The following is a 26,978-nucleotide window of genomic DNA, read 5'->3' as shown; positions in this document are numbered from 1 at the left end:
CAGGAATATGAGATTATGTTGCAGCGTTGGCAGGAATCAATGAGATGCATTATAACAGTTTTGTTACTTGGTTTTTATTAACACTGTTTGCAGTGATAGGCTTTTTGATTGACATTAGTCTGTCTGCTCCTCACAACCCTCTGATGAGAGGCCAGGATGAAGCCCATTGTCCATTCACATTAGCACTCAAACTCCTTGCTGTCCAGAACTGACTTCGGGTTGACTCTCCAGCAGGTTTTCAAAGTCCTAAATTGCATGGGAGGAGATTGCCCATCTTTCTCCCTTGTGCTTGCTAGTGGATCCAAACCACTTGCCTTTAGGTTGGTAGCACAACTCCCTTCTGACTAGAGCTCCCTTCATTCACATTAAGCAGCAATTAAGTAAGTGTACTTGGGCTTGAACCTTGGTGCTAATGTGGAGTTAAATATTGAGCTGCTAACCACAAGCTTGGCAGTTCAAATCCACTGGCTGCTCCACAGAGAAAGATGAGGTCATCTGCTTCTATAAAAGATTCCCGGTCTTGGAAACCCTGTGTGGTAGTTCTATGCTTTCTTCTACAAGGTCTCTATGAGTTTTAATCCACTTGGCAGCTGTGGGTTGAGTTTTGGGTTTGGGTTGGGATGTTTGGGTTTAAATTAACTAAATGTGTGTGCTCCCTAGCTCTATCCACAATGGCCATCACCCCACTTTATCTCAAGTTAAAAAATAAACTATAAAACACAATAGTCAGGGAGGGACTCGACTTTGTATTATATAACTTGGTTCTGTTAAGTATCCACCTAATGGAAGTATTTTAGGAATCATTCATAAATTACTATTCTAGTTTTTAAGAGAATGAATGGTATTTTTTGGAGGTACAGAATTTTAAAGCCAAAGATTCAAGGTGTGGGCCACTGATTTATGGCTGTTAGGGAAAGATAATGGGTACTTGGGAATTATGATACTATTCTGATGATATTTATACATGTTCAAGTTTCTCCATAATAAAACCAAAAAATGGGATCAGTGGAAGATATATAGTCCTTCTTTCCATTAGAATGCAAATCAATGACAACTAGGTCTATAAAAACTAAGAAACCATGGACAAATAAATGGTGCAAGACTACAATAGTTTGGAACTAGAAAAACCGATACAAATCAGGTACCAGAGCTCTATCTCCTGACTAAGGGCTTCTGCAGGGAGGGTAGAGTGGCTCATGTTTGAGAATACTCCATTTCTAGAAACGTCTCAGCCTCTCCACTACTCTGTCCTGTGCCATCATCACGGTCCCTCATATCCTCAAGCCTGTGGTTACACTCACCGTGCCAGCCCACCCTGTGGAGGTTCTCTCTCTCTCTCTCTCTGACCCTCCACCTTTCCCAGCATCATGTCTTCCAGGCTGGAGCAGTGTAGGCCAAGGTTCAGATCTGTTGTTTGTAGAACTGCTAACCACCTCCACGCCTGTGCCTGCCACTCCCCACCCCACCACTCTGCGAGGGTAAGAGCTTGCTATTATCGCTTCACAAATGAGGCTCAGAAGGGTTCCCTCATGTTTTGTGAGGTCAGAAAGGGAACTGTCATTAGAAAGCTGAATCCTACACGCACTGCTATCGAGTTGATTCTGTCTCATGGTGAGCCCCGTCTTTCTGGCACGGACCACCTGGTGCGTTTGAACTGCTGACCTTTCAGTTAGCAGTCTAACACATCATGCCTACGCCACCAGGGACCTTAGTAGAACCTGGGCTCGGATCCAGAGCCTCTGAACTCTGGAATAAAGTGTAGCCAGAGTGCTCTCTGGGGGCAAGGATGGTGAGATTTCATCTCACATACTGTGGCCATGTTATTGGGAGTGGCTGGTCCCAGGAGAAGGGCGTTATTTTTGGAAAAGTAGAGGACCCGCTAATGAGACAAGTGTCAGTGAAATGGATGGATCTAGTGACTGCACTGGTGGGCTTCCCCACAGCAGAGTATGTGAGGCTGGGGCAGGAATGAGCAGGGCTTGGTTCTCTTGTTCACGGGGGTCACTGTGAGTTAGAGCCGGTCCACAGCACCTCACACAGCCACCACTTGTTCTTCATCCCTGATCCCAGCTCCCCAGGTCCCTGGCAGGGTAGCACACAGGACTCACAGGCAGCTAACAGCCTATAAGGAACACTGACACCACAGTGCATTATACATTGCTCTGCTAAACAAAAGATGGACAGTTCAAATCCATCAGCCTCTCTGGGAGAAAAACAGTCTCCTCTTGTAAAAATCGACAGCCTCGGAAACCCAGTGGAAGGTTGCCACGAATCGGAACCTGCGGAACCTGCTTGATGGCAGTGAGTTTGCTTTTCCCTAACCTGATGGTTGGTTGGGCGTTGACCCACCCTCCTGTGCCGTGGAAGAACAGCCTGGAGACCCACTTCTGTCGTGATTACAGCCAACTTGCCATGAGTTAGAATCGACTCATTGGTTTGATTTTTGGGTTTATTTCCCCACCCCTAAAGCCTGCAATAATAAATGTAGCAAAGTAGAGCTGAAGACAAATCCTACACAGTGGGACCCCCAAAAGCTCTGGGAACTGAACTGTGTCCACGCCTGAGTCTCAGTGCCTTTGGCCACAATGTCCCTTGAAAACATCCATGGGCTCTCAGTTCGTCCTAATGAATGGAGGAGAATGCATCCCACTTGCCAGTCTCTTAGTGGTTTCATGATGATGAAGCCGGAAATGCTGCGGACGAGGGAAAAGAGCTTTTTCTTTTCCTTTGTCCGACTGGCCATTGTCTCTCCCAGGTAAGTAATATCAGCAGAGGCAGCACCACCTCTCCCCGAAAGCTGCTGATGAGTAGTGTCTGTTCTTCACTCCCCAGACAGCCCCCAAGGAAGAGAGCTTACTTCTCACTCTGTTAACGCGGAGCCTCCACTAAATGAACAGCCCATTATTTCAGAGGAGAACGGTCAACAGCGGTGCTGGTGGATTTGGTTTGGAGAGAGAATGCACTGTGCTGTTTCTGTATGTTGCTGTTGTTGGGAACCCTCCGGCATGGTGACCCCATGTGACGGGATTGAACTGCCCCACAGGGTCCTCTTGGCTGTGATCCGTGGAAGCAGATTGCCACACGTCTGTCATATAGAACCGATGAGTGGGTTTGAACTGCTGACCTTTCTATTAGTAGCTCAGGGTTTTACCACTGTGCCACCATGATTCCTTTACACCTCCAGTCTTTTCATTTGCAGCCCAACACTTAACTATTGTGCTACCAGAGCTCCTCGATTATGCATTTTCCCCTAAACATTTATCATCCACTCTGTATCTCTGGCTTGTTTATTACCAAAACCATTCCTCAAACTTTTCCCCCTTCAGTGACTTTCAGCTGCACAAATAAACAGACGAAGCTACCTACAAGTTCGCCATCAGGGTGTGATGTCGGAGAAAACCAGTACTCCCGTCTCCCCTCTGTGACTCTGCCATTGGGTTTCCAGTCACTGTGGAGATGGAATTCCATGCTCAGTGCACGCTCTTCGGTTTGATCGATTGCATGGGAGACTTGTGCTCACTCACCCAGGATTAATTTCTTTTTCTTAGCAGAATCAAATAATGAGGTAACTTAGATATTGAAAGGAAAGGTACTCGTCTCCGGACCTGGGCCGAGGGCTGAGGCAATGGCTGGGCCACTTCTGCGGTTCTGATAATGCGGCTAAAGTGATGGAGTCACGTTCCAGGGAACGCTGGGGACAGCCTGCTCTCCTGGGATGGTTGGGCCATCACTGTCTGGGTGATTGAAATCCTCTTTTTATGAAACTCTGTGTTGACACTGGAGGCCATTGGCTTATTTATGGTCTGGTGCCTGGCTCTGTGGATTTCCACTGTTGTTATTGTTGTGTACCGTCAAGGTGAAACTGACTTATTGCTGACCCTCCAGGTTTTTTCAGAGGTCATAAATTGCGTGGGAGGAGAGATTGCGCATTTTTCTCCCACAGAGCAGCTGCTGGATTCAAACCCTGTGCCTTTGGGTTGGCAGTGCAACTTCTTACCATTAAGCCTCCAGAGCTCCCTTTGACTTTCCTTTGTTGTCATGTGCCATCAGTCATAACCCACCACGCAGCTGACCCTCTAGCAGGTTTTCAGAAGCGCAGAGCAGTGGGTGGATTCGAGCTGCGTGCCTTAGGGATTGTGGTGCAGCTTCTTACCATTAGGCCACCAGCTCCCACTGGGCTCCCATCCATCTGTGAAAAAGGGAATGTCAGGGTTGTCCTCTGGTTTCAACACTGCCTCTGTAAGATGACACTCACACAGTCACCTTTTGGTCTTCAGTCCTCCCAGGAACTGGGACATTCAACACCACCTTTCTTTCTAGCCATTTTCTTTGTTAGACAATTCTCTATTCTGCTTCATAAACTAGTGAGCCAGTCTGTAGCTCTCGGAACTCCATGAACCAGTTTGTCCTTTTTAGACTAATATTTCTTCCCCCCCACTTTCCATGGCCCCTGCTGACTGATGCGCAGTAGGTCATGTAGTCTTCCCTGGATGGTGCAGTAGGCTAACTTGCTCAGGGGATGCTTGCATCCACCCGAGGTACCTCAGAAGAATGTTCTGGTGATCTGATCTGCTTCCAAAAACATCAGCCGTTGGAAACCTGTGGATCACTTTCTGCTCCTACCACACGTGATATCACTAGGAGTCAGTAGCAATTAGTTTTTAGTTTTAATTAGTTTTTAATCTTTGTAAGAACTCTTTTGTGCTCTATAAACTTTGATTCAAATAATTAAAAAAGTACCTTTACCAATGTTCCTGTTGTTGTTGTGTTCTGTTGAGTTGGAACTGACCCATAGCTGACTCTCCAGTGGGTTTTCAGAGGGAATAAATCACACGGGTTGGAAGTGCCCATTCTTCTACCACGGAGCAGCTGTTGGGTTTGAACTATGTGCCTTTGGAATTGCAGTGCGGCTTCTTAATACTCTGAAGGAACTGTGGCCTAGAGAGTTAAACTAGTCCTCTTGGAACAGGAAGCTTTTCCTGTTGTTTTCCTCATATAACCTTTATATCTTGAACTCTCCTAGCAGTTCTGTGGCAAAAAACCCTGCCGCTTTTCTCCTGTAAAGAAAGCCCTGTGGGCTATGTTCCGTGGGTCTCTGTGAGTTGAGATGGACTCGGTGGCACCTGACAATACTGGCAATGTCCTCTTCGTATCACTTATGTCCTGCTGTAATTAGTGAGTTACTTGTGTTTGGAGTTGGACAATCACGTGTCATTGAGCTGATCCCAACTCATGTCATTGGCCCATGCGTGCCATACTGATCTGAAGCGTCCAGGGTCATTTGGGCCTTGGAAGAGATGAAGCCAGGTGGGAACTGGAGCCACAGAAACCATGAAGATATAGATGAGAACTCCTCCTTTTCCAGCAGGCTCACAAGGGCTCAGGAAGAGGGAAACCTCTTGTTTCTGCCACCCGCCCAAGGACAAGGACGGGAGATGGAGGAGGCAGCCAGAGAGCTCTCCCTGTGAGGCTCTCAAATGCTCTCAGTGATTAATTACTTGTCTCCATCTCAGACTGAGAAAGCCAGGCTTTCCATTGCTTCTCAGTTTGGCAGGAGAACCCCAGAAACCCCACTGGGAACGAGCTGTCTGCTTCTATGGGGTTGGGTGTCTTTGCTACTTTGGCTAGATTGAGCTCCTTGGCAGGAGGGCCCTAGAAGAAGTGGACGTGTCCAGGTTCACCAACAGCAGAGTTGAGTCTTGTCCCCAGCTGCCTCCCCATCTGAACTCCTTGGTACTCAAGTTTTAATAGGGGACCAGAGGCCATCAGTTGTCTTTCTATCCCATCACTTCCTGGCTCCATGGGCAGTCAAGTCTCTGAAGATGTTGCGACCACATTGACGCTGTGGTAGCTCTTACCCACAGAACTCAGAGCCAGCTAACTGCACAGATATCCCAGGTTCTAGGACACTCCCCTCCGGGCTCCTCTGGCATCTACCCACCCCTTCTCACTGAGCACAGACCAGGAGTATAGACCTTGGGATCAGGACTTGGAATGTCAACATCACGGCTCATGATTTTGGCTTAAGACTTAATGTTCCTTACTAAAATAATTCTCTTCTAGATGCTCTATCACGAAGAGTAATCCTTGTGTGGAATTTCGATGAAAATGTTTAACACATGAATTAGATCTCAGTAGTCAAATACGACAGGGATCACTATGAGGTTGTAGAAGAGCAGGCCTTACGCTGAGTCCTGATTTGCTACTCATGGAATGCTTTGTCCTTTGACAAGAGATTTACACTTTTCTTACCTCAGTTTCTTTATCTGTGTTATGCGGGCAAGACCTATCCCATAAAGCTATGATAGCCATGAAATAAAATGGCCAGTGAAGATTTCAGAGTCTGGTACAGTTTTGCTGCCCCTCAGTCATGGCTATTCCATATACACTGGAATGAAATGCTGCCTGAACTTGGGCCATCCCTCTAACGGGTGTGTTGTACCTATAGTGGCTGTCCTGTCCCTCTAACAGTTGTGGTCTCCCTATACTGGCTGTCCTGTCAACTAACAGTCATACTGCTCCTATAATGGTTGTGCTTTATCCCTAGAAAGTGTGTCCCTCAAATAGTTGTGGATCAGACCCTGGCGCTCCGTACTGTTTCATTGTCTTATATTTGTGATTACATCATCAGGCTTCTTCCTATAACATTATTAGTGTATGGTAATTTTTCTCTTGTGATTAAATAAGGCATGTAGAAAAATCTCTTAAGAACAAGAAATACTTCTCCCACAGGAGTACAAGTCCCTCATCCTAAGCTGTGGAGACTAAGATTCTTGAGAAACCCTTAAGAAAGAATGCTCAGTTAAAAGGCAATTTTGAAAGAGTGGAGGAAGTCCGTGCACTATTTTTAGCTCTTAATCAGAGGTATTGATATGTGCAGCTCTCTAGCTCCCTTTTTAAGCAAGTCCAGAATTTCTGACAGGGACCAGACCCTCAACCCGCCTCCCTGGAGGAATGAGTCAGGGAGAAGATGGATGAGCAGGAAACAGAGAGCTGTCAATGATTGATGAAATCAACTGTAAAACTTGTGAAATTTCCATTTGATTATTTTTTACTGCCAAAAATGTATAAAATGTGTCATTTATTTCACCATGTAATATTTTTAACAACTGTCATATGCTTTGGAATTTGGATGAGCAGCAGCTGAATTAGGAAAAATGATGTTTTGTAACATGGACCAAACCCACTGTTGTCAAATTGATTCTGACACATGGCAGTGCTCAGGACAGGATAGAAATGCTTGGAGGGTTTCCAAGGGCGTACATCTTTCAAAAGCACATTGCCTCATCTTCCTGTCTTGGAACACCTGATGGATTTGAACCATAGGCCTTTTGGTCAGCAACCCAACACTGAATCCACTATGCTAGCAGAACTCCTTGTGTCATGACAGCTCCTGGGGTTTTAATCCCTCTGAAATCTTCTCTTCTGAGCTGGAATTCTTCACTAACCCTGTGCTTCTCCATTCCCAGATTGGCGACCGTGTCATGGCCTTTGTGAATTACAATGCCTGGGCAGAGGTGGTCTGCACGCCGGTGGAGTTTGTCTACAAGATCCCTGATGACATGAGCTTCCCGGAGGCCGCTGCGTTCCCCATGAACTTCGTCACGGCTTACATGATGCTCTTTGAAGTGGCCAACCTGCAGGAAGGCATGTCTGTGCTCGTGCACTCCGCTGGTGGTGGCGTGGTGAGTTGGCTGCTTCTAACTCCTGCTCTGTGGTTGTGAAGATGGAGAACTGTTGGGTGTGCAGCGACACCAGCTGACAGTGTGATTTGTGAGTTTCCAGTGCGTGTGATCTTCCTGTGATCCTGTAGAGTGTATACCTCTGGTGGAGCACACAGAGGTGACTGAGTTGGGGTCAGTGAGCTTTAGAGCTAATTTCTCCAGAGTTTGGGGAAGATCTCCAAGATTGTATGTGAGGACTTGCTGGGTCTCAGATGTGATTTTTCTTTTTTAAAAAAATATTTTTTTTTCGTTTTATTTTTTATTTGTTATACTCTTTATTTACAGATGTGATTTTTCTTGAGCAGTGTTCTCCATCTAGGTGTACTGGAATCTTCTTTTATTAATCTATAGATGGAGATTCTAGATAGAGCTTAGGACATGGTATATGTTCAATAATACGTGTTGAATTAATGAACAAAAACCAAGAGAGTTGGTTGAGGATCCAACCAATTTCCCTCCGTGATACTCTGGATATTATTAAAGTGGTGGCAAGGGGGGTGGGCACTGTCAGTATATTTAGTTAAGGCAGAATAATTACATACAGACTCCCACCATTCTTTGAAAGCCACCTTTCATCTCCCTTGATCAGTGTACATAGTTTTGACAGATTATATTTCTACACGTATAATTTATCCTCAACAAATACATTCAAAGATGTATGTAGTAGGGCAATGATGCACTTGAGTTTGGCAGATATTATGAGCATGCAGAGAATGGGGCTTGGTTTTGTTCCATTGTTCACTGGGTCTTTATGAGTTAACTCAATGACACCTAACAATAACAATGTAGGGCGAGTAGAGGTTGGAGGTAGAGGGAGTTACACAGATTTGGGAACTATAAATACCCTGAGAGCATTAGCCCCTGGTCATGGAGCCTCATGACCCACATCTCTAGGGGCAGCAGAGCCGGTTGGCATAGCAGGGCACACTGACCATGCTCTGTTCCCACACCACGGAGTAGTGCCTGCAGGACACTCGTTCAGGACCAGTCATTCTGAGATGCTCACAAGTCCTCTTCTGCCAACAATGTCTGCAGCACCAAATGATGGATGATTTCTTTCCTCAGCAAATTAAAGAGAATGCAAGAACGTTCCTGTGTTAATGACACCTGTATTCATGTGCGTTCTGATGTAATTTCTTGAGTGGGAGATAGGTGGTTAGCGATTGTATTTCTACAGTTACAAGCCTGAGTGTGCCCAGGAGAGCGGTTGTGCTTGGGGGCTGCCATCTGACAGGTGAGTCATTACCAGGGAGGAAAACAGTGGCTGTAAAAGTTGCTGCTTCTGAATTCAGGAAGGGGAAAATTGTTTCCATCGGTTTGATGGCTTTCATGGCTAGTCTTTCTGCGTGTATCGCATCCCTACCACATGGACAGTCTAGTCATGCTCTGCTGAGGTTTGAGTGGAATGCTGGGCTCTCAGGTAGTGGGATATATTGTTCATTAGGAGTTGCTGAGTGGCATAAATGAATAAGCATTGGACTCCAAACTGGAAGGTTGGCAGCTCAAAGTCAGTGCCTCAGAATAAAGCCCTGGCAATCTACTTCCAAAATTTCACCTGACACCATTTAGATTGTCGTTCTGATCTGACACTTGAGGTTGCTATGAATTGAACTGATTAATTATTCATGAACAATTAACCTGTTAATTGTTCATTAATTGGTTATTCATTAACTCAACAGGGATTTATTGACCATGTACTATATTCTGGACTCTCTGAATATGAAGATTAGCAGAGAGGGGGTTTTGACACACCGTCTAGTAGGATTTGAAAGGCTCTTAGATACACAAAGTTATTTTCATTAGTGATTTTGTTACCACTGAGGCTTTTTGAGTTAGGTTCAGTTTTTGGGTTTTTAAAAAAAATCTCATTTCTGAAATTATAGCATTAAAATGCATTCCCACTTTTCCTTGCTGAGAAGACAAGCTCACTTACAAAAGAGTGAAGGCAAAGATGGGAAATGCTAGGAAAGCCGTGAGAGGAGGATCTTTAATCACTTTAGTAAATTTGCTGATGTCTTTTGACCGTGAGTGAAAATATAATAAAAGCTCAGCATCCCTTAGGAAGAAAAAAATGGATTTCACTTCCAGTGAATCTGCTAACAGCAAGCAAGCCATTTAGAATTCTGGCATTTATGATCTTGGTGTGTTCAGAATACAAAGCAGAGAAACTTGGGTTGTTGTTGTGTTTTTTTTAACATCAGTGTTTGCTCCAGTCTTCATAATGGTGCTAGACTCAGTCTTGCCCAGAGCTACTGGTTAAATATGGGCCTTGATGATATTTCTGTTCCTGTATTTGTAATTTTCCTCCAGTTTTTTTTAAATTATAATTATATTTTATTAATTTTCATAAACATTTACAGAGATTTTGGGCTTCCACTCATTCATTGTTGCACTATTCTCTCTACCCTCCTCCCAGTTTGTTCTTGTCCAAATGCCACAGTGCTTGTCAAAGCCAGTTCTGATTAATCTTCTTTGTCAGTGTATCCTTTGCCATTCCCTATCACTCCTCCCTGAGAGAGACTTTCCTTGAGTTTGTTTCCAGAACAAAGAAAAATGTATTCAGGGTTTGTATCTCACTAAAGACATGGAAAAATCAGGAGGCCTTGCCTGTTTTTATGCTGAAATTAGAAATGCATGCAGTATAACCAAAAAGGGGGAGGGGAAATGTAATAATAGGTGAAGGAACAAGTGAGAAAGGATAAAAAGGACAGGGAAATGAGGTGATGAGCATGATACAGGCTCCACGGTGAACCATGGCTGTGACTGGGCTTCTTCGTGTTGTTGGCATCCCAGGAGGAAAGCCGGCCTGATAGTACACCAGTCCTCACATTCTGTGCTGTGCGCCTCCCACTGGGACGGTCACTGCATCAGTCGGCCTTGTTACAGGTCTTGTCTTTTGCTGCTCCTCTACTTTTCCAAGCATGATGTCCTTCTCCAGGGATTATTAGCTAAATCCTTCTGATAGCATGCCCAAAGTTTATGAAATAAAGTCTCTCCATTCCCAGTTCCAAAGAACACTTCCTCCAAGACAGATTTTGTTGTTATTTTGGTCGTCTGTTGTTGTGGTTCTCCTTACATGACATGTCAGTGACAGCTCACAGCGATCTTATGAACAGTGGCTCTGAACCTGGCCCTATCCTGAGCCAGTCTCACTGTTCCTGACACACAGTTCACTATGTCAATCCAGTTCCTCCAGAGTCTCCTTATTCTGTGTCCAACTTCCTCTCTTTCACTGACTCTACTTTTCCAAGCTTGATGTTCTTCTTGAGGGGTTCAGCCCCTCTTGATGACATGTCCAAAGGAGAGGCGATTCCTAATGGTTATTAGGTGTCTTTAAGTTGAGCATGATGCCTAGCGACCCTGTGATCAATCATCTGAACCCTGTCCTGTCCTGTGCCATCCTCACAGGCTCTGACACGCCCCCGCCCGTTGCCACGGTAACTGACAATGCAGCAGAGGGTCCTCCTCTCCTTAGGCCTCCCTCCATCTCCCCAAGCATGATGTCCCTCTCCAGTGCACTGACTCATGATAGGCACCCAGTGAAATACTTACTGTCATTTCCCAAGTTGAGCCATTGCCATAGTTGTTCCATTGTCGTAGAGCCATCTCTGACTCCGGCAGCCCTCCTCTGGGTTTCTGAGACAGTAAATCCTATCTCATTTTTCTCCTCTGGAGCCACTACAGACTTGGGGTTAGCAACCCAGCACATAATGTAAGATGCTACTAGTTTCCTGTTGTTGTTGTTGTTGTTATGTGCTGTCGAGTCGCTTGCGACTCATAGCGACCCTATGTCCAACAGCCCTAAACTGCACTCTGTCCTGTGTCAATCGCACTGTCTCTGACACTCCCATCCCAATTACCCTAGTCACTGAATCAATCCACCTCATAGAGGGCCTTCCTCTCCTGCGCTGTCCCTCCACCCTCCCAAGCATGATGTCCCTCTCCAAGGACCGGTCTCTCCTCACAACATGTCCAAAGTATGTTAGACGGAACCTCAGAATCCTTGCCTCCAAGGAGCCACCCGGTTTAACCCTTTCCAGGACAAATCTGTTTGTTTTCCTAGCAGTCCATGGTATTCTCAATACTCTTCTCCAGCACCACAGCTCAAAGGCATCAATTCTCCTTCTATCCTCCTTGGTCATTGTCCAACTCTCTGACGCATAACAGGTGATTGCGAAGACCATGGCCTGTATCAGATGCACCTTAGTCTCCAGAGAGACACCATTGCTCTTCAGCACTTTGGAGAGGTCCCTAACAGCAGACTTTCCCATGGCAATGCACCTTTTAATTTCCTGGCTGCTGGTGCCAAGACTGTTGACTACAGAGCCAAGCAAACTAAAGCTGTGTACAATCTCAATCTCTTCACCATCCATCCTGATGCTGCCAATTGGTCCAGTGGTGAGAATCTCTGTCTTGACATTGAGCCTCAATCCATGGTTACCTAATTAATAACATGGATCAAATTTCCAGGGCTAGGAATTCCCAATCTCATATCCTCTATATTACACCGCATCAGTGGCCTCAGAAACACTTGCATTATCCCTTATTCCTTCCACCTTCCTGAACTTCTATGTCAGCATTAGGGTGTGTTTAGTACCCCAAGATTTTCTGGGTCCCAGGGGAATAGTAGAGTAAGGAAGTAGAATGCTAAAAATTTAAACACAACAAGCTGGCTCTCTCCTATCCTTCATGAATTATCAAGGGAGAAGGAGTGATTGCCTCTCCATTGGCTGGTCAAGTTGTGGCCTGGAGACTTCTGGAATGGGGGAAACCAGAGTCCAGCTGCTGGCCTGCAATAGAGGCCCTGGCCATCCTGAATGTCCAAGATGCTTCTCAGACTTTTAAGCATTATATGCCCCTGTTTAGAAACACACACACACACACACACACACACACTCCCACCCCAAAACAAACTATGAAACATACATCTCTAGACTGGGACTATCTGCAGAAGTCTGCCTTGATTATCATTTTAGTTGCTTTAACGCCTTTACAGTCAACGAGGATTGTGTTTATGAACTGCTCTTTGATCACAAATACTTGCAAGTTTGAAGGAGCACTGGTGGTGTAGTCCTAAGAGATCTTCCTTGCTCGCTCAAAGGCTACATACATCTCTCTGGACATTAGAAGCCAACAGCAGCTCCTTGGGAGAAAGATAGGAAATCTCCTCCCATGCAATTTGAAAACTCAACAGAGGGTCAACAATGAATCAGTCCCAACTCAAGGCAACAAGAGAGAGCTAAGGGTAGAATCTGGCCTCTGAAGCTGCATTTGTTCATGAATACTGGTTGGTTAAATATACCCATGCACAAGTAGATAATAAGAACGAAAATCTATTGAGTTACAGTAATTTCTAAACTTTATCTATGACATAATTCATTGTCTCTGAGTTGATTCCAACATATAGTGATCCTACAGGACACAACAGTACTGCCCCACAGGGTCTCCAGAATGGCCATTTCCCCCTTTTAATTGTGCTTTGAGTGAAAGTTTACCAAGTGTTTTGTTAGTTTTAACAAGCAGTCATTCACACATTTTCTTTTGTAGTGTTAATTACAATATCCACAATGTTTTTCTCTACATATCCGCTTGTTCAATGTTGTCTTTCCCTTTGCCTGCTGTCTAGCAGATCATGGGAGAACCAGTTACTCTTAAGCAGATTCTGATGCATGGTGACCCTGTGTGTGTGTCAGCGTAAAACTCTGTCCCATATAGTTTTCAGTGGCTGTGTTTTCCTAAGTAGATCCCCAGGTCTTTCTTTGCAGGCACTTCAAGGTGGATTCAACCTTTTAACCTTTTGTTTACACTGCCCAGGAACTCCACATGATAGGTTAAAAACTCAAATGTGCACTGCTAATATACTACCATTATATTATTATTATTATTATTATTATAAATTATTATTTCACTAATAATGTTCCACAATAACACTTGGGCACTTCTAGCCAGGAGTCACAAAGCAGCCATCAAGACAGCTGGCTGCTGGCTGTTGAAACCTGGAGAAAAAGGACAGATGAAAGCAGTCTCCGCTCGCTCTGTGTACGCCTCCTGACAGCCGCCTGCTCCATGCTCTCATGGATTAGTGAGGTTGTCACACAGGCCCCTTTCCTAGTGTCACGTTCCTCAAACATGTACACCATAATCGGGCACAAAGGATAGGTTAGCTTCATCATTCAGTCCTTTGGACACTTGCTGAGAATTCCAAGCATGCAGACTCATCTTTGCTGAATTGATATAACCCTGAAGACCCATCCATTTCTTCAGTGACACACCTGAAAGCCCACAGGTGTTTTCAGAATAGAGGGATTCCCCAGGGTTACAAAGAGAACAGTTTCTGAGTGTATCATTAAGTGAGAACAGGTGCATATGAGTTTTATTTAACCTTGTGTTAGCATAAGAAAAGACTGAAAGCCTTTCTGGTGATTTTAAAAACTGCATGTGCAAATGAAGGTGATTGTGATAAAAACAATATGTTAGGAATACGGATTACTTTAGTCATTTCAAAGAACAAACTTACATAACATTAAAGAGCAAGAGGAGTTATCCGTAAATCAGGTGTTTATAACCCAACAACTCAGTGTATTCACAATCACAAACCTGGGCATGTGTGTGTGAATGGCTATGAGAGGTGCAGGACAGTGGTACCAGGAATACAAAGCCAGTTCAGGCTGCGTTTACTGAGATGAGTTCTCTAAGGTCAGATTCCTCATTCAGTGTTTCAGCTTGAGAGGTTAGAAGAGGGCCTGATGGTTTATATGGTTGGTTCACGGAATCAGGGCTTAAGCTATGTCTACACGAGATCAAAGGAGTCCTGGGGACACAGTATGTGGCATGTTGTTCTGCTAATGGAGAGGGTGGTTTGAGTCTCCCAGCTGACCCTCAGCCATGGGTTCAGGTGGAGCAGAGATGATGAGGACGGCACAGGATAGGGTGGGGGTCAGATTTGTCATTCATATATGGTCACTGTGAGTCATGGCTGACTTGATGGCACCGAACAACAACAATGTGTGGGAGAGCTGAGGTCTACTCCTCCTCAGTGCTTCCTATGTGCAGCGTCCTCCCATCTTACCAGTGGGGGCTTGCATGTTGTTATGCCGCTAAACAGGTAAGGGTACTTACAGACAGGGAGGACTGGTGATCAGCTTCCAAAATTCAGTCAGTGAATCCAATGTGGAGCTCGCTCAGCAGTCCAGTTTCATTGTGCATGGGGTCTGTGTGACTTGGAGATGACTTGGATGGCATCTAAGAAAGAAACATTGAAAACCACATTGTGAATGGAAGCAAATGTTGAGATGACACAAAAACACTTTCTCCAATTGTCACTCCATTTGTAAACTTTAGACAAGCTGTATGCATGTCAGAATTACAGGGAGGCTTTAGGAAAAGTATTATTACATTAGTAAGGTGAATCCAGGGGTGGGCGGTTGAACCGCACCAGCTGCCCCGTGGCAGTCTCCTTCCATGAAATTTACAGCCTCTGAAAATTCCCTGGAGGGTCAACTATATGTCACTTTCAATTTGACGGTGCTTAACAACAACAACATTGTAATTAATGTTATAAAACAAAATGTATATGAAGAGTTGAGTGAAAAATCAGTATGCTTAGAGGTTTTAATTAAACTCAAATCACATTTTGCTCCTTTCAGTTCAACTCAAACCATACATTTCAGTCAAATCACAATAAAAATAAAATTAAAAACCATTTGACACAATGAAATGCCACAGTATGCAATAACAATATGTTTCAGATAGGCATTTATAGGCAGAGATTATCCATTGGTGTTCTCTCCTAGTTGACCTAAGACATATGATACACTGCCCTGCCCGCTGATGGTGGTCTTCTGGAAGTAGGGCATGAACAATCATTCTTGTCCCTCTAATATGAACTGTCTTGGCCACATTCAGACTGTGTCAGAGTACATGTTGGTGTTAGGTGCCATCAGGTTGACTACCACTCATACTGACTCTATGAAAAACAGATCTGAACCTTTCCCTGCACCATCCTCACCATTTCTGACATGCTCAAGACCATTGTTGCAATCACTATGTCAGTCTGTCTTGTTAGGCGTCTTCCTCTTTTCCTCTGAACCTCCACTTTTCCCAGCGTGATGTCCCTTTCATAGGGTACGTGACCGCCATGTATGTCAGAGTTGATAGACTCTTCCCTTGGGGTGCCAGCTCATTTCCTGGACACTCTGCATTTTAGACATGGCAGTTCCTTGTCTGATGAAGAGAAAAAGGTGAGGGACTTCCTCGGTGATTAAAAGCTTCTAGAAACTGTTTCTTTTGCAGATGACTCTCCTGAGCTCTGCAAGGGGCTGGGATGAGTTGGCAAAATGGGAGTGTCACCTAATGACAGGCCAGACTCCACTTTTTCTCAGAGATGTAATGTCTTCCAAGGGAGAGTCCATTAGGAGCCTTCAAAATCAAGCTAATCTCAGTCTTCTAAGGAGTAATTCTGAGAGCATTTTCTGAGGCTGAGTGGGCCTATGGACCAGTGGGGATGCACTGTGTTTCTCTGGGTGTCTGCCATGTGCCTCGCCTTGTCTTGGCTAAAGCCTGCTGGGGCCAGATGGCTAGGAATGGAGCCCTCCTCATGAGAGGACGCCTGGCTCCCTGCAGGAGGCCATCAGCAACTGGGAAGCAAAGCAGAGTGCAGGATCTGCAAGAATAGACTCCTGGAGAAGAAGCCCAATACTGCAGGGGAATGAAGGATCCTCTTTCATGGGGGGAGAGGATGTGTAGCAGAGTTCTTAAAGAGAAATCGGACTTTTCCAAGTCACCAGGAACATAGCACAGAAAGGAGCCCAGGAGAGCACATAGCCAAAGGAGTTGCAAGCTTTGAATGTGGCCGAGGCTGAGGGGACAGGTGGAGAGAAAGCAAGGCAAGGATTCCACCGTGAGGGTCCTGAGTCTCCCCATAACCTTTACTTCTCAAAGCTCCTCCAGTCTTCACATACGCAATATCACTGAGTTTTATACATAGTTCTTTAACTGGATATGTTGATGGAAGAATGAATTCCAAGATAATATCAAGGAGTGAACTGTAAATGTCTTTGATATACAGATATACTGGAAGCCAGAGTGGCATCCACTTCCTAAATGGCTTGCCTTAGTAAACTCTATAAACTTTGATAAATGTGGATAGCTGTAGAGGGGCTTCAGGTCTTTTGTTCACTGTGTTGCTATGAGTCGTGCTCAACTTGAAGGCAATCAATAGCAACAATAATACAGACATAAATGTATGTGTATGTATAAATGCATGCATATGTAACATTTAAATAAGTGTAAATGAAATTATTCTTGTTACGTATCATCGAGTCAGAACCTACTCATAGCTAACGCTCCAGTGGGTTTTCAGAGGCTGTAAATTGCACAGGAGGAGACTGCCCATCCTTTTGCAGGGTAGCTGGTGGAGTCAGACTGCATGCCTTTGGGATTGCAGTGCAGCTTCTTACCACTTGGCCACCAGGGCCCCCTAAATAAAATTAAGTATACATATTTATAGTATGCATTTTATACATATTTATATAATGTATATGCCTTTCCCTATTGAGCCAGTTTTGACTCACAGTAACTCTGTGTAGGACATAATAGGATTACTGCCTCACAGGATTTCTGAGTCCGTAAATCACTATAGAAGCCGGCTGCCGCCTCTTTCTTCTGCAGAGTGATAGATAAGTTCAAGCAGCTTGTAGGCTTGAACCTCTCACCTTTTGATAAGACAGGCTAGCGCCTTAACCACGGGACTACCAAGGCTCTTTATATATATACTTACTATACAGGGAGCTGTGGTGACTTAGCGAGTGAAGGGTTAGTTACACTGTCAACCTAAAAGCCAGGTGGTCTGTATCCATCACCGTCTCCGTCCACGCACTTTACAGTCTCTGGAAAACTGCTGGAGGGTCAGCTATGAACTGGTTCTGAGATTTGAGATTTGATGTTTTTAGGGTTCTGGGTGTTTGGTTTGTTTTGGTTTTACTTAATATATATTTATAACTTACAGGCATCTCTGAGTCATTTAGATAGTTAAGCATTTGACTACTAGTTGAAAGGTTGGCAGTTCAAACCCATGGAGAGGCTTCTTGGGAAGACAGGCTTCGTGATTTGCTTCCCAAAGGTCGTAGCCTTGAAAATAGTATGGAGCAAACAGTCCTACTCTGACATGTGGGTTCACCTCGAGTCAGAATCAGTTTAGTGGCTACTAATAACAACAAAAATGTCATATACAAAATATTTATTACACTGAATTTTTAGAAGTATAATTTTTTAAAAACATTGATTTCCATGTTTAGATTTTCATAAATATGCTGCTAAACGCTTGGCTTTATTTGAGTTCCCAATAAGTCTGCGATGTTTGTACTGTTATCAGCACATTTTGAGATTTAAAAATTTTCAGGACTTAGTAAATAAAGTCCGCATCCAAAGTCATATGTTAGCAGAAGGTGAAGGGAGAATTCAGATGCAGTTGGATTGTTGTCAACCCAAACTCGGGCGGTCTGAGTCCACCCGCTGCTCCTCAGGAGAGAGGTGGGCAGTCTCCTCCCATGTCTTGCTAGAGGGTCAGCCAAGCGTGGGTTCTGACTCGGTGGCAATGAGTTACTGGGTTTCGGTTTCTTTTAAGATGGGACTCTGCTATCCTAGTTCATAGAGAGTTGCAATGCCAACCCACAGGCAGTGCCTCTAATGGTTTGAATACATCAGTGGGTCCATGGGGGAAAGAAGGGAAATCTCTTCCTCCTGTGAAATTTTCAGCCTCAGAAACCCAATGATAGGTTGATTCCAACTCCGCAGCGCTGAGCTGAGCTGAAGGAGAACGAGTCCGGGAAGGAGGAGAGAGACAGCAGGTCGAGGGCTGCCCATCTGCTCATCACTTCTGCCCACTCTACTATTTTTGGAGCGTCCATGCAACCTTACTACATGGTGCCTTTTCGGATGCTTTGCACGGGGCCATGCCGGCTCCCAAGAAGCCAGATGGCCACTGGTAGAAGTAGCAGGGGAGGGTGGACATGCACCAAGCTGCTTTCGCATTTGAGGGGTGCCCAGGTCCTCTCCTCATCTTTGGAGTCCTAACAGAAGGTCTGGCCCAGTGGGGTGACCAAATGTATCAAACACACATTTTATCTGGCAGCTTTAAAGTTCCAAGGATCTGAACCCTCTGAGAGAAGACTGTTAAGTCTTCCAGGAATAATTGCAGAGGGAAGCTGAAAGCCCCAATCTGGGATGATTAGGAGGCAGGCATGTTTACTCAGGAATGCACTAAGGAGAGCAAGTATTTTAAGTCTCAAGAATGGGGACTGAAAGGAAGCCTGTTTTCACCAGGCATGTTGAGAAATTGGCTGAGTATTTAATGGCGAGCCCTGGGGTCCCCTCCACAGGGCCAAGAAGAGGTTGGGCTTAATCCCTGGGACTCATATTCTTCCTGGTAAAGGGATGCTTAGTCCAGGAGACATGTCAGAGAAAAGAGCCAAAAATAACAGAAATGAACAGACCAATGTGTATATATGTTAATCCCTGGGTGATTCAACTAGTTCACACATTTACCTACTCTGAAAGATCTGAGGTTCGAATCCACCCATAGTCTGTCTCAGCAGAAGGAAAAAGCTTAATGAACTAATTCTGATAAATTAACCCCTGAAAACCCTCTGGGTGTGTTTCACTCTGCAGCATATCTTCCAGGTTCGTCTATATTATTAGGTGTGTCACAGATTCATCATTATTCTTTACTATTGTATCCTATTCCATTGCATGACGACACTCATCTTCCTGTGCTTAACGCACGTCTTCAGGTCAGCTTGTTCTTAGGCAAAGCTCTGCTTTCCTCATGCAGCCCAGGCTCCGTCACGGAGTGGGCGCTCAGTAATTGTTTGATCAAATTAAACTGATGAACCTCACCTGTTCCAGGCAGCTGGCATCTGTGGAATGATAATAAGGTTCTCAATTACACAGAGGAAGATCCACGTTAAGTGTGTGGAATTAATAAATGAGTCTGTTATCATCAAAATGTGAGCTGTGTGTAGACAGGATTTCATTACTTAAAATAGCTTGTAAGTCATTAAGTCAGTGGCCGTGTTTGATTTCCAAATAGTAACATGAATTCCTCAAAGCAGAAATGACCCTTAGCAGATTCGTTTTTATGGACCGCAGAGTTAGAAATTCTGCCTGGGTTCCCCAACCTCCTTTTTTAGGCCTTGATAAAACCTTTGGCCTCATAATACCATACTAGTAGAGGTGCCAGATAAAATATTGGATGAAATTCTAACTTCTGGCAACTCTCCTAAGAACTAAGCAAATATTTAGTCAAATGAATTGACCTCGTGTTCAATAATTCCGTATTTAAATATTGACCTTCTATAGTTTGTCCAGTGATGTGCTAGACATAAAACACCCCGAGCCAAATCCACTCCTATCAATTAGCTTCTATCTGACTCATGGTGACCCTATGGGACAGAGTGGACCTGCCCGATAGGGTTTCCAAAGCCACGATGCTTTTACAGATTCTAAGGAGTGCCTGGTGGATTCAGTGTGTTGACCATTTGGTTAGTGGCCTACCAAGACTCTTTATAAAACATACCAAACTCAAACCAACTGTCAGTGAACCCATCCCAACTCACAGTGACCCTCCATCAAGTTTCTTTTTTATTTTGATTATTTGTGTGTGTGTCTGTGTGTGTGTGTGTGTGTGTGTGTGTATACTGTCGAATCGGATCCGACTGGTACAGGAGGAAATTGCCCCTCCTCCAGTGGAGCATGTGGTGGATTCGAACCGCATGCCTTCGGGATTGCAGCCCATCCATCAAGTTTCTGAGGTTATAAATCTTTACAGGAGGAGATGACCCATCTTTCTCCCTCAGAATTATTGGTGGGTTTGAACCAGTCAAATTTTGGGTTATAGCCTGACATATTATACACCACACCATCAGGGATCCCTATAAAATACACAGTGTTAGTTACACAGACTTTGATTCTGCTATCTGTAACTTACTGTCAAAGATCTATAAACAATGATGTTCACTAGTACATGGTATGTAATAGGATAATATTATAACTTTCTGTAAAATGATGATCGGCTAAATAGCATCATAGTATATCCATGCTATAGACTCTTCCACAGCCATTCAAAATGAGAGTGCTAGGAAATTATTTATGATCCAAAAGTATGCTCACAATATCAACTTGGGAAAATCCATGCAGGAGACAGAATGGTATGTTCAATGTGTTTCCATTCTGTGGAAAATGGCTGGAAGAAAACAAGTGGAAACCGGAAGAGTGGTTACCTCGATATATGGCACTGTAGTTGACATTTTTATAGCTTTCTATATTTTCCAAAAATTGTCTTTCACAGTAGGCATGGATCTGTGTTGCTTTTATAATGCAAAACAAAACAAATACTTTTCTTAAGCCATTTCCAACTTATATCAACACCGTAGGACAGAATAGGCCTGACTGTTCCATAAGTTTTCCAGTGCTCTAATCTTTATAGCACTAGTCTGCCCCATTTTTCTTTCACTAAGCAGCTAATGGCTTGAACCACTGACCTTTTGATTAGCAGCTGAGGCCTTTAACCACTGTGCCACCAACTCAGTGGAGCTCTGAATAGATCCTTCTGCTGTGAAATACGACATCTATCAGGAGAGCTTAGTAAGATGCTCAGAGTTTGTGCTGGGCTTGGGGAAATTGCTTTCTGTCATGCCAAGAGCTTTCTGGGCATGAACAAAACAGACAGGAAATTCTGAAACTGAGAGGGATTTACCTTGAGCTCTTCCACTGACTGTCGCTTATATTTATTGGTCAAAAGCACTGGGTGTGTTGGTGGGGCTGGGGAGACAAAAGTCAAACCAATCTCCTTTCCCTCTGTTCTTCCTTCCCTGCTTCTGTAACTTGTGCCTCTTGAACTGGGTTCTGCCCCCAAATCTTGACGAGTCGCATTACCATAAGTTGACTAAGATGTACATTTGGCCTCTGATCTGAGGGAGAGTATATATTCTGCCTGCCCATCAGAATGTGGACATGAGAGCTTTGATGGGCAGCATGGTGTGGGATATAACTTGCTGTGAATAAAACAGGAGAATCTATATCAAAGCTGTTTGCTGGACTGTGCAGGAACCTTATCTTAGAAGCTTAGAGAACAAGCCCAGTCAGACCACAAAGTTGTTCTAAAATCAAATGTCAAAACCAGGGGAACAGTAAGATGAGAGTAGGCGTCTTTACTACTGTGATATCTTCTTATGCTGTAGTTGTGAGTGGTGAAGCCATCCCTCCTGCTTGTCCAGTGTCATTCTGACTCATTTGAGTTCTTCAGAGCTGTGCAGGTATGCTAAAATTCTGTTATGCAGAGGTGGGCTGAGTTTGGTGTTTGTGTTCTACCTCCTAATCCATTCCGTAATTCCTGGGGTCCTAAGAGCTTTTAAGCAGGCATCCAAAGCACAATAATTGGTCTCTTTTTGCCCAGAGCAATAGTGGAGGAAGAAATGCAAGGTTAGGAACAGGAAATGGAAGAGGTAGGTGGCTAATTGCCCTCATGAACAAATGCCTCCTTTGCCACGACACTGGAAGAACTGGATGGTGTAGTGACTGAACATTTTTATCAAAGATTCTATAGTCAAATCCTGATCCAAAGGATACAAACAGAGTAAGATTTTAAATTCTTTTTTAAAAACTTTATTTATTTTATTATTGGTGTGAACCATCAAATCGGATCTGACTAGTATGGGAGGAGATTGCCCCTCCTTCTCCAGCACAGCATCTGGTGGATTCAAACCGTGTACCTCTGGGATTGCAGTGCAGTTTCTTGCCACTAGGCCACCAGAGCTCTCTTAGATTTTAAATTCTTATGGAATCTAGAATCACTGCATGGGATAACCTGAAACCAGAAATAGCTCATGAAACCTTACTAAAATCCAACAATGTATGTTAGGTGCAATCAAGGTGACTGTGACTTGCAGTGACCCTATGGACATAGATTGGAACGTTGCCCTATCATGTGATGTCATCACAATTTCCACTTCATTCAAGCCCACTTATGCAGTCACTCTGTTAGTCCACCTTGTGAAGGTCTTCCTTTCGTTCATGGGTCCTCTGCCCTTTTCAGTATGATGTCCTTTCCCCAGGATTGGTTGCTCCTGACAATGTATCCAAACAGTAGTTTTGCTTTATTAGTAAACAGTACCTTCCTTGAGTATTGTAGTCTTTTAGAAGATTTATCTGCATGGGATCAACTGAAAACAGCAACTTGAAAGATCAGTTAGGAAATTTAGGGGTTAGAGAATTTATGTTAATGTGAGAGAACCCAGGAAAGGAGGTTGAGAATGTTTGCACTACTTGAAGATTGCAGTCGATGTCACTGAATTATGCATGTAAGAACTGTTAAATCTGTGTGTGTTCTGTGTGTATTCTTAACAACAAAATAAAGAAAATAATTTTTTTAAGTGAGCTATAAAGTACTGTCCAGACCCACCGATGCTCAAGTGGAGATATGATTGCCCTATCATGCCCACTATTTAAGAGGATTATCGTCTTGCAGGCTATTGATCATTGTTGTTATGGTTGCCTGACAACAAGAACTGAAGAGATTGAACTTGATAAAGACTGGAAAACAGAGGCTTCAAGAAAGAAGGATGTCAGAGTGATGGTGGAAATGTCAGGAGATCAACAAAGGAACTATACATATTCGTCTACTGTTGTGCACCAGGCTTCCTAAAAACATAATTTATGGGGGACCTACCCATATTGCTGTTATATTTGTTGGGTGCCATCCAGTCCGCTGTAACTCTCTGTGACCTAATGAACAACAGATCTGAACTTTGCCGTATTCTGTGCCGTCCTCCAATCTCCTCTTTGCTAAAGCCCATCAGGTAGTTACCGTTGTGAGCCATCTCTTCGAGGGTCATCTTCTCTTTTTTGCTGACCTTTCCCAGCATGAATAGCTTTTTCCAAAGATTGATTCCCTTGTAACAACATGCTTAAAACAATGTGAGGTGAAGTCCCAAATCCTTGCCTCTAAGGAACAACCTGGTTGCACTTCCTCCAGGATAGATTTGTTCTTTTTGAAGTCCGTGGTATATTCAATATTCTTTTCCAGCCCATCAACTTAAGGACATTGATTCTTCTTTTGTCATCCTTATTCATGGTCTGTTTCACACAGATAGGAAGCGATTGAAAATACCATGGTTTACATCAAGTACGCTTTAATCTTTAAACTGGCATCTTTGCTTTTTAGTACTTTGGAGAGGTCCTTGATAGCAGATTTCCCCAATGCAACACGCCTTTGGATTTCTGGACTGCTGTTACCATAGGTGTTAATCGTGGGTCCAAGGAAATCTTTGACAGCTTAATCTTTTCTCCTTCTACCATGATGTTGCCTATTTGTCCAGTGGTGAGGATTGTTTTCTTGATGTTAAGATTTAATCCATATTGAAAACTAGAGTCTTTGATCTTCTTCAGTAAGTGCTTCAGGTCTTCAAGCTTGTATATTTTACCTGTGTAGAGCAACATACTTACGAGGTCCTATTTTAGAGTTCCTGGAAATAGAATAGACTAACTGGGGAAGCAGTCAGCACTCCATCTTTGGAAATGCATATGAAGAAGCTGAGTCAGGCTTCCTACCCCAGGTGAGAGGCTGAAGTAAATGACTCAGCGTCATTTGAGGTCTTACAGCCTCCAGATGGATGTCTCCAGGACTCCTCACAGTTCTTTCTTTCTGCCTCATGTGTGACTGACTATCCCTAGGTCTTGTGTGAGGGACAGAGGAAGAGTCCAAGGCCTTAACCATAAGCGGGGTGCTGAGACTTGATGTGAGCCTTACCGCTCACTCCTTGCATCCACCTTGAAGAAGGTGCCGTTCCCATGCACATTTTGTACATGAGATGATGTTCCAAACACTTCTGTGGCTTCTTTCAGATGGCCATTCGTTCCTTCCTAGATATTGTGAACACCTCTGGTTACCTGACCAGCACTGTGTTGTAACTCAGGATAAAAAGTGAATCAAGGTGAGCATTAGACCTGGTGGGCTCACTGTTTAAGCATTGACAAGGGAGAAATCATTCCGTTTTGCTGCATGTACAAAGAAAGCCACTTTGAAATTGTGTAGCTAACATGAAACTATATAGAGTGAGGAGCTTTGAGATCTGTGTTGCCTTTTTTCCCCTTTTAAATTGGTTTACATACAAAGTTCATAAAGTTCATATTTACTGTGTTTCACACTGAACCTTTCTGTGTTGCCTTTTAAAGAGAAGGGTACATGAAGTTGAGCAGAGGCGGATAACCCCAGGTGCCCCCTATCTGGAGACCTTCACCACCACAATGCATTTCCCTGCAGAGCTGACAATTAAATGTATTTGCAACCAAAGACATCCCAGGCCACCTCCCAGCTATGAGGGAACCTGACCCATTTGGAACCTTGACTACTCTTCTTAAAGTTGCATAGAGAGCCAGACTGTCTGGTATCTCAATAGTGAAAACAGTTATTTGAAGGTTTGAATAGTTCATGCCCAGGGCAGGCCCTTTAAAGGCCTTTTGTTGATGACAATTAAATGATGCTAAAGTCAAAGTTGGGAGCTCTGGTAGCTGTTAAGGAGTTTTACTGCCAACCCAAAGGCATACAGTTTGAATCCACCAGCTGTTCCATGGAAGAAAGATGACTTCCTGTATGACTTACTGCCTTGAAATAGCTGGAGGGTCAGCTATTGGTTGGTTCCAACTCAACAGTACGTAAGAACATTGAGACCAAGGTTGGGCTCCTGTTACTGTGAGAAAACAAGCTCATGAAGTGCCTTCCACAACATAGTTGTTCTTAAGTGTTGTTGAGTCATAGACAACTCATAGCGACCCTATGAACAAACACTTGTATTACTTTGGCCGTTTCTCTATGTTCATAGAGTTCCTGGAGGCAAGCCATTTTGGAAGTGGATGCCACTCCTGCTTCCAAGCTTGTTTTAATTGGGGAGCTCCACCAAACACTGTCCACCATGCGTAACCATTATCACATTTGGCACATCAGTGTCACTGTGTTTAGCATCACAGCAACCATGAGTTACCTCTGTACAGCAATGCACAGACCAGTGCTGTACCACTTAGAAGAATGTTTGACAAAACCCAATTTAAACCAGGCCCGAGGGCCACTCAGCAAAAGATAAGACGGCATACTACTGAGTTGGGGAAAACCTTCAGATCACTCCCTTACAAGGGCGCCTCCTGGTGCCCAGCTCTGTACATCGATGGCTGGACCCTCTGTGTTTAGGGATTAGACAGTGCAGTAAGTGGACAAAGACAGAAGTAGGGAAGTCAGTTTATATTTCCTAAGCTCTCCACTTTGTGTCCAGTCCTGGCGGAAGCTCTTCATGTGTCTAGTTAACACTCGTGACAACCCCGTGAGGCAGCTAAAAGCTGAACCAATATAAAGATATTGGTTCAGAATGAGTAAGCCAAGGGTCCTTGAATGCTAAGTCTTATTGCTCTCTTATCGTTACTACCATTTTAGGTATTTTACCCCTTTGGCTACATATTGAAAAAGTAAAAATAAAAAACCTCTGCAATCAGGTACATTCTGACTTAGGGTGGCCCCATGTGTGTTAGAGTAGAACTGAATTCCATAGGCAGGAGCCACTTTTTCAGAAGTTAAGGGCCAGAACCTTTTTATACAAGATTTGTGCCTGGACTCCAACCTTCACAGTTTCAGTTGGCAGCTTAGTAGGTTGTCTGTACCACCAGTGATGTCCAATTTAACATGAGAGTGACCATATGACTCAATGTGCCTGCACTTTATGCCTGCTAAACAGGCTAAAATTAATAATTCTTGCCTCCCCGGTATAATGTATCTGACTTTTAACTGAAAGGTTGGTGGTTCAAATCTACTACTTGCTCTGTGGAAGACAGATGGACAATCTTCTTTCATCAAGACTTACAGCCTCACAGACTCAGTGCAGGGTTGCTATGAGTTGAGCTGGACTGAATGCATTTGGTTTGTCCCAAAAAGGTCTTGGTGGTGTGGTGGTGAAGGGTTCAGCTACTAACTGAAAAAATCAGCGTTCAAACCCACCAGCTGCTCCCATGGATAAAGATGTGGCAGTCTGAGTCTACGAAGACTGACAGCATTAAAGACCTTGGGACACCTCGACTGGAGCCTACAGGGTTATCAGGAGTTGGAATCAACTCAGTGGCAAGGGACTGGTTTAATCTTGTTTGAAAAATGGTCTCAATTTGGACACCAAATTTTGTGGCTATCCTACCAAACAAGTATTAAGATTTTTGTTTTCA

General features: G+C 44.0%; 1 protein-coding gene across 1 annotated transcript in view; it reads left to right on the top strand.

The window, feature by feature from the left end:
• Window positions 1-26,978, top strand: part of VAT1L (vesicle amine transport 1-like) — a 145,579-nt gene that overhangs the window by 21,056 nt on the left and 97,545 nt on the right. The window contains exon 3 of the mRNA XM_006888816.1: window positions 7,470-7,685. Within this exon, the coding sequence (XP_006888878.1) occupies window positions 7,470-7,685 (216 nt within the window). The remainder of the gene's footprint in view (window positions 1-7,469; window positions 7,686-26,978) is intronic.

The sequence above is a fragment of the Elephantulus edwardii genome, unplaced genomic scaffold (genome assembly GCF_000299155.1).
Source record: "Elephantulus edwardii isolate Elephantulus edwardi_28Jun2011 unplaced genomic scaffold, EleEdw1.0 scaffold00072, whole genome shotgun sequence".
In the NCBI taxonomy this organism is placed as follows: Eukaryota; Metazoa; Chordata; class Mammalia; order Macroscelidea; family Macroscelididae; genus Elephantulus; species Elephantulus edwardii.
This window is presented reverse-complemented; position numbering and strand designations above follow the sequence as displayed.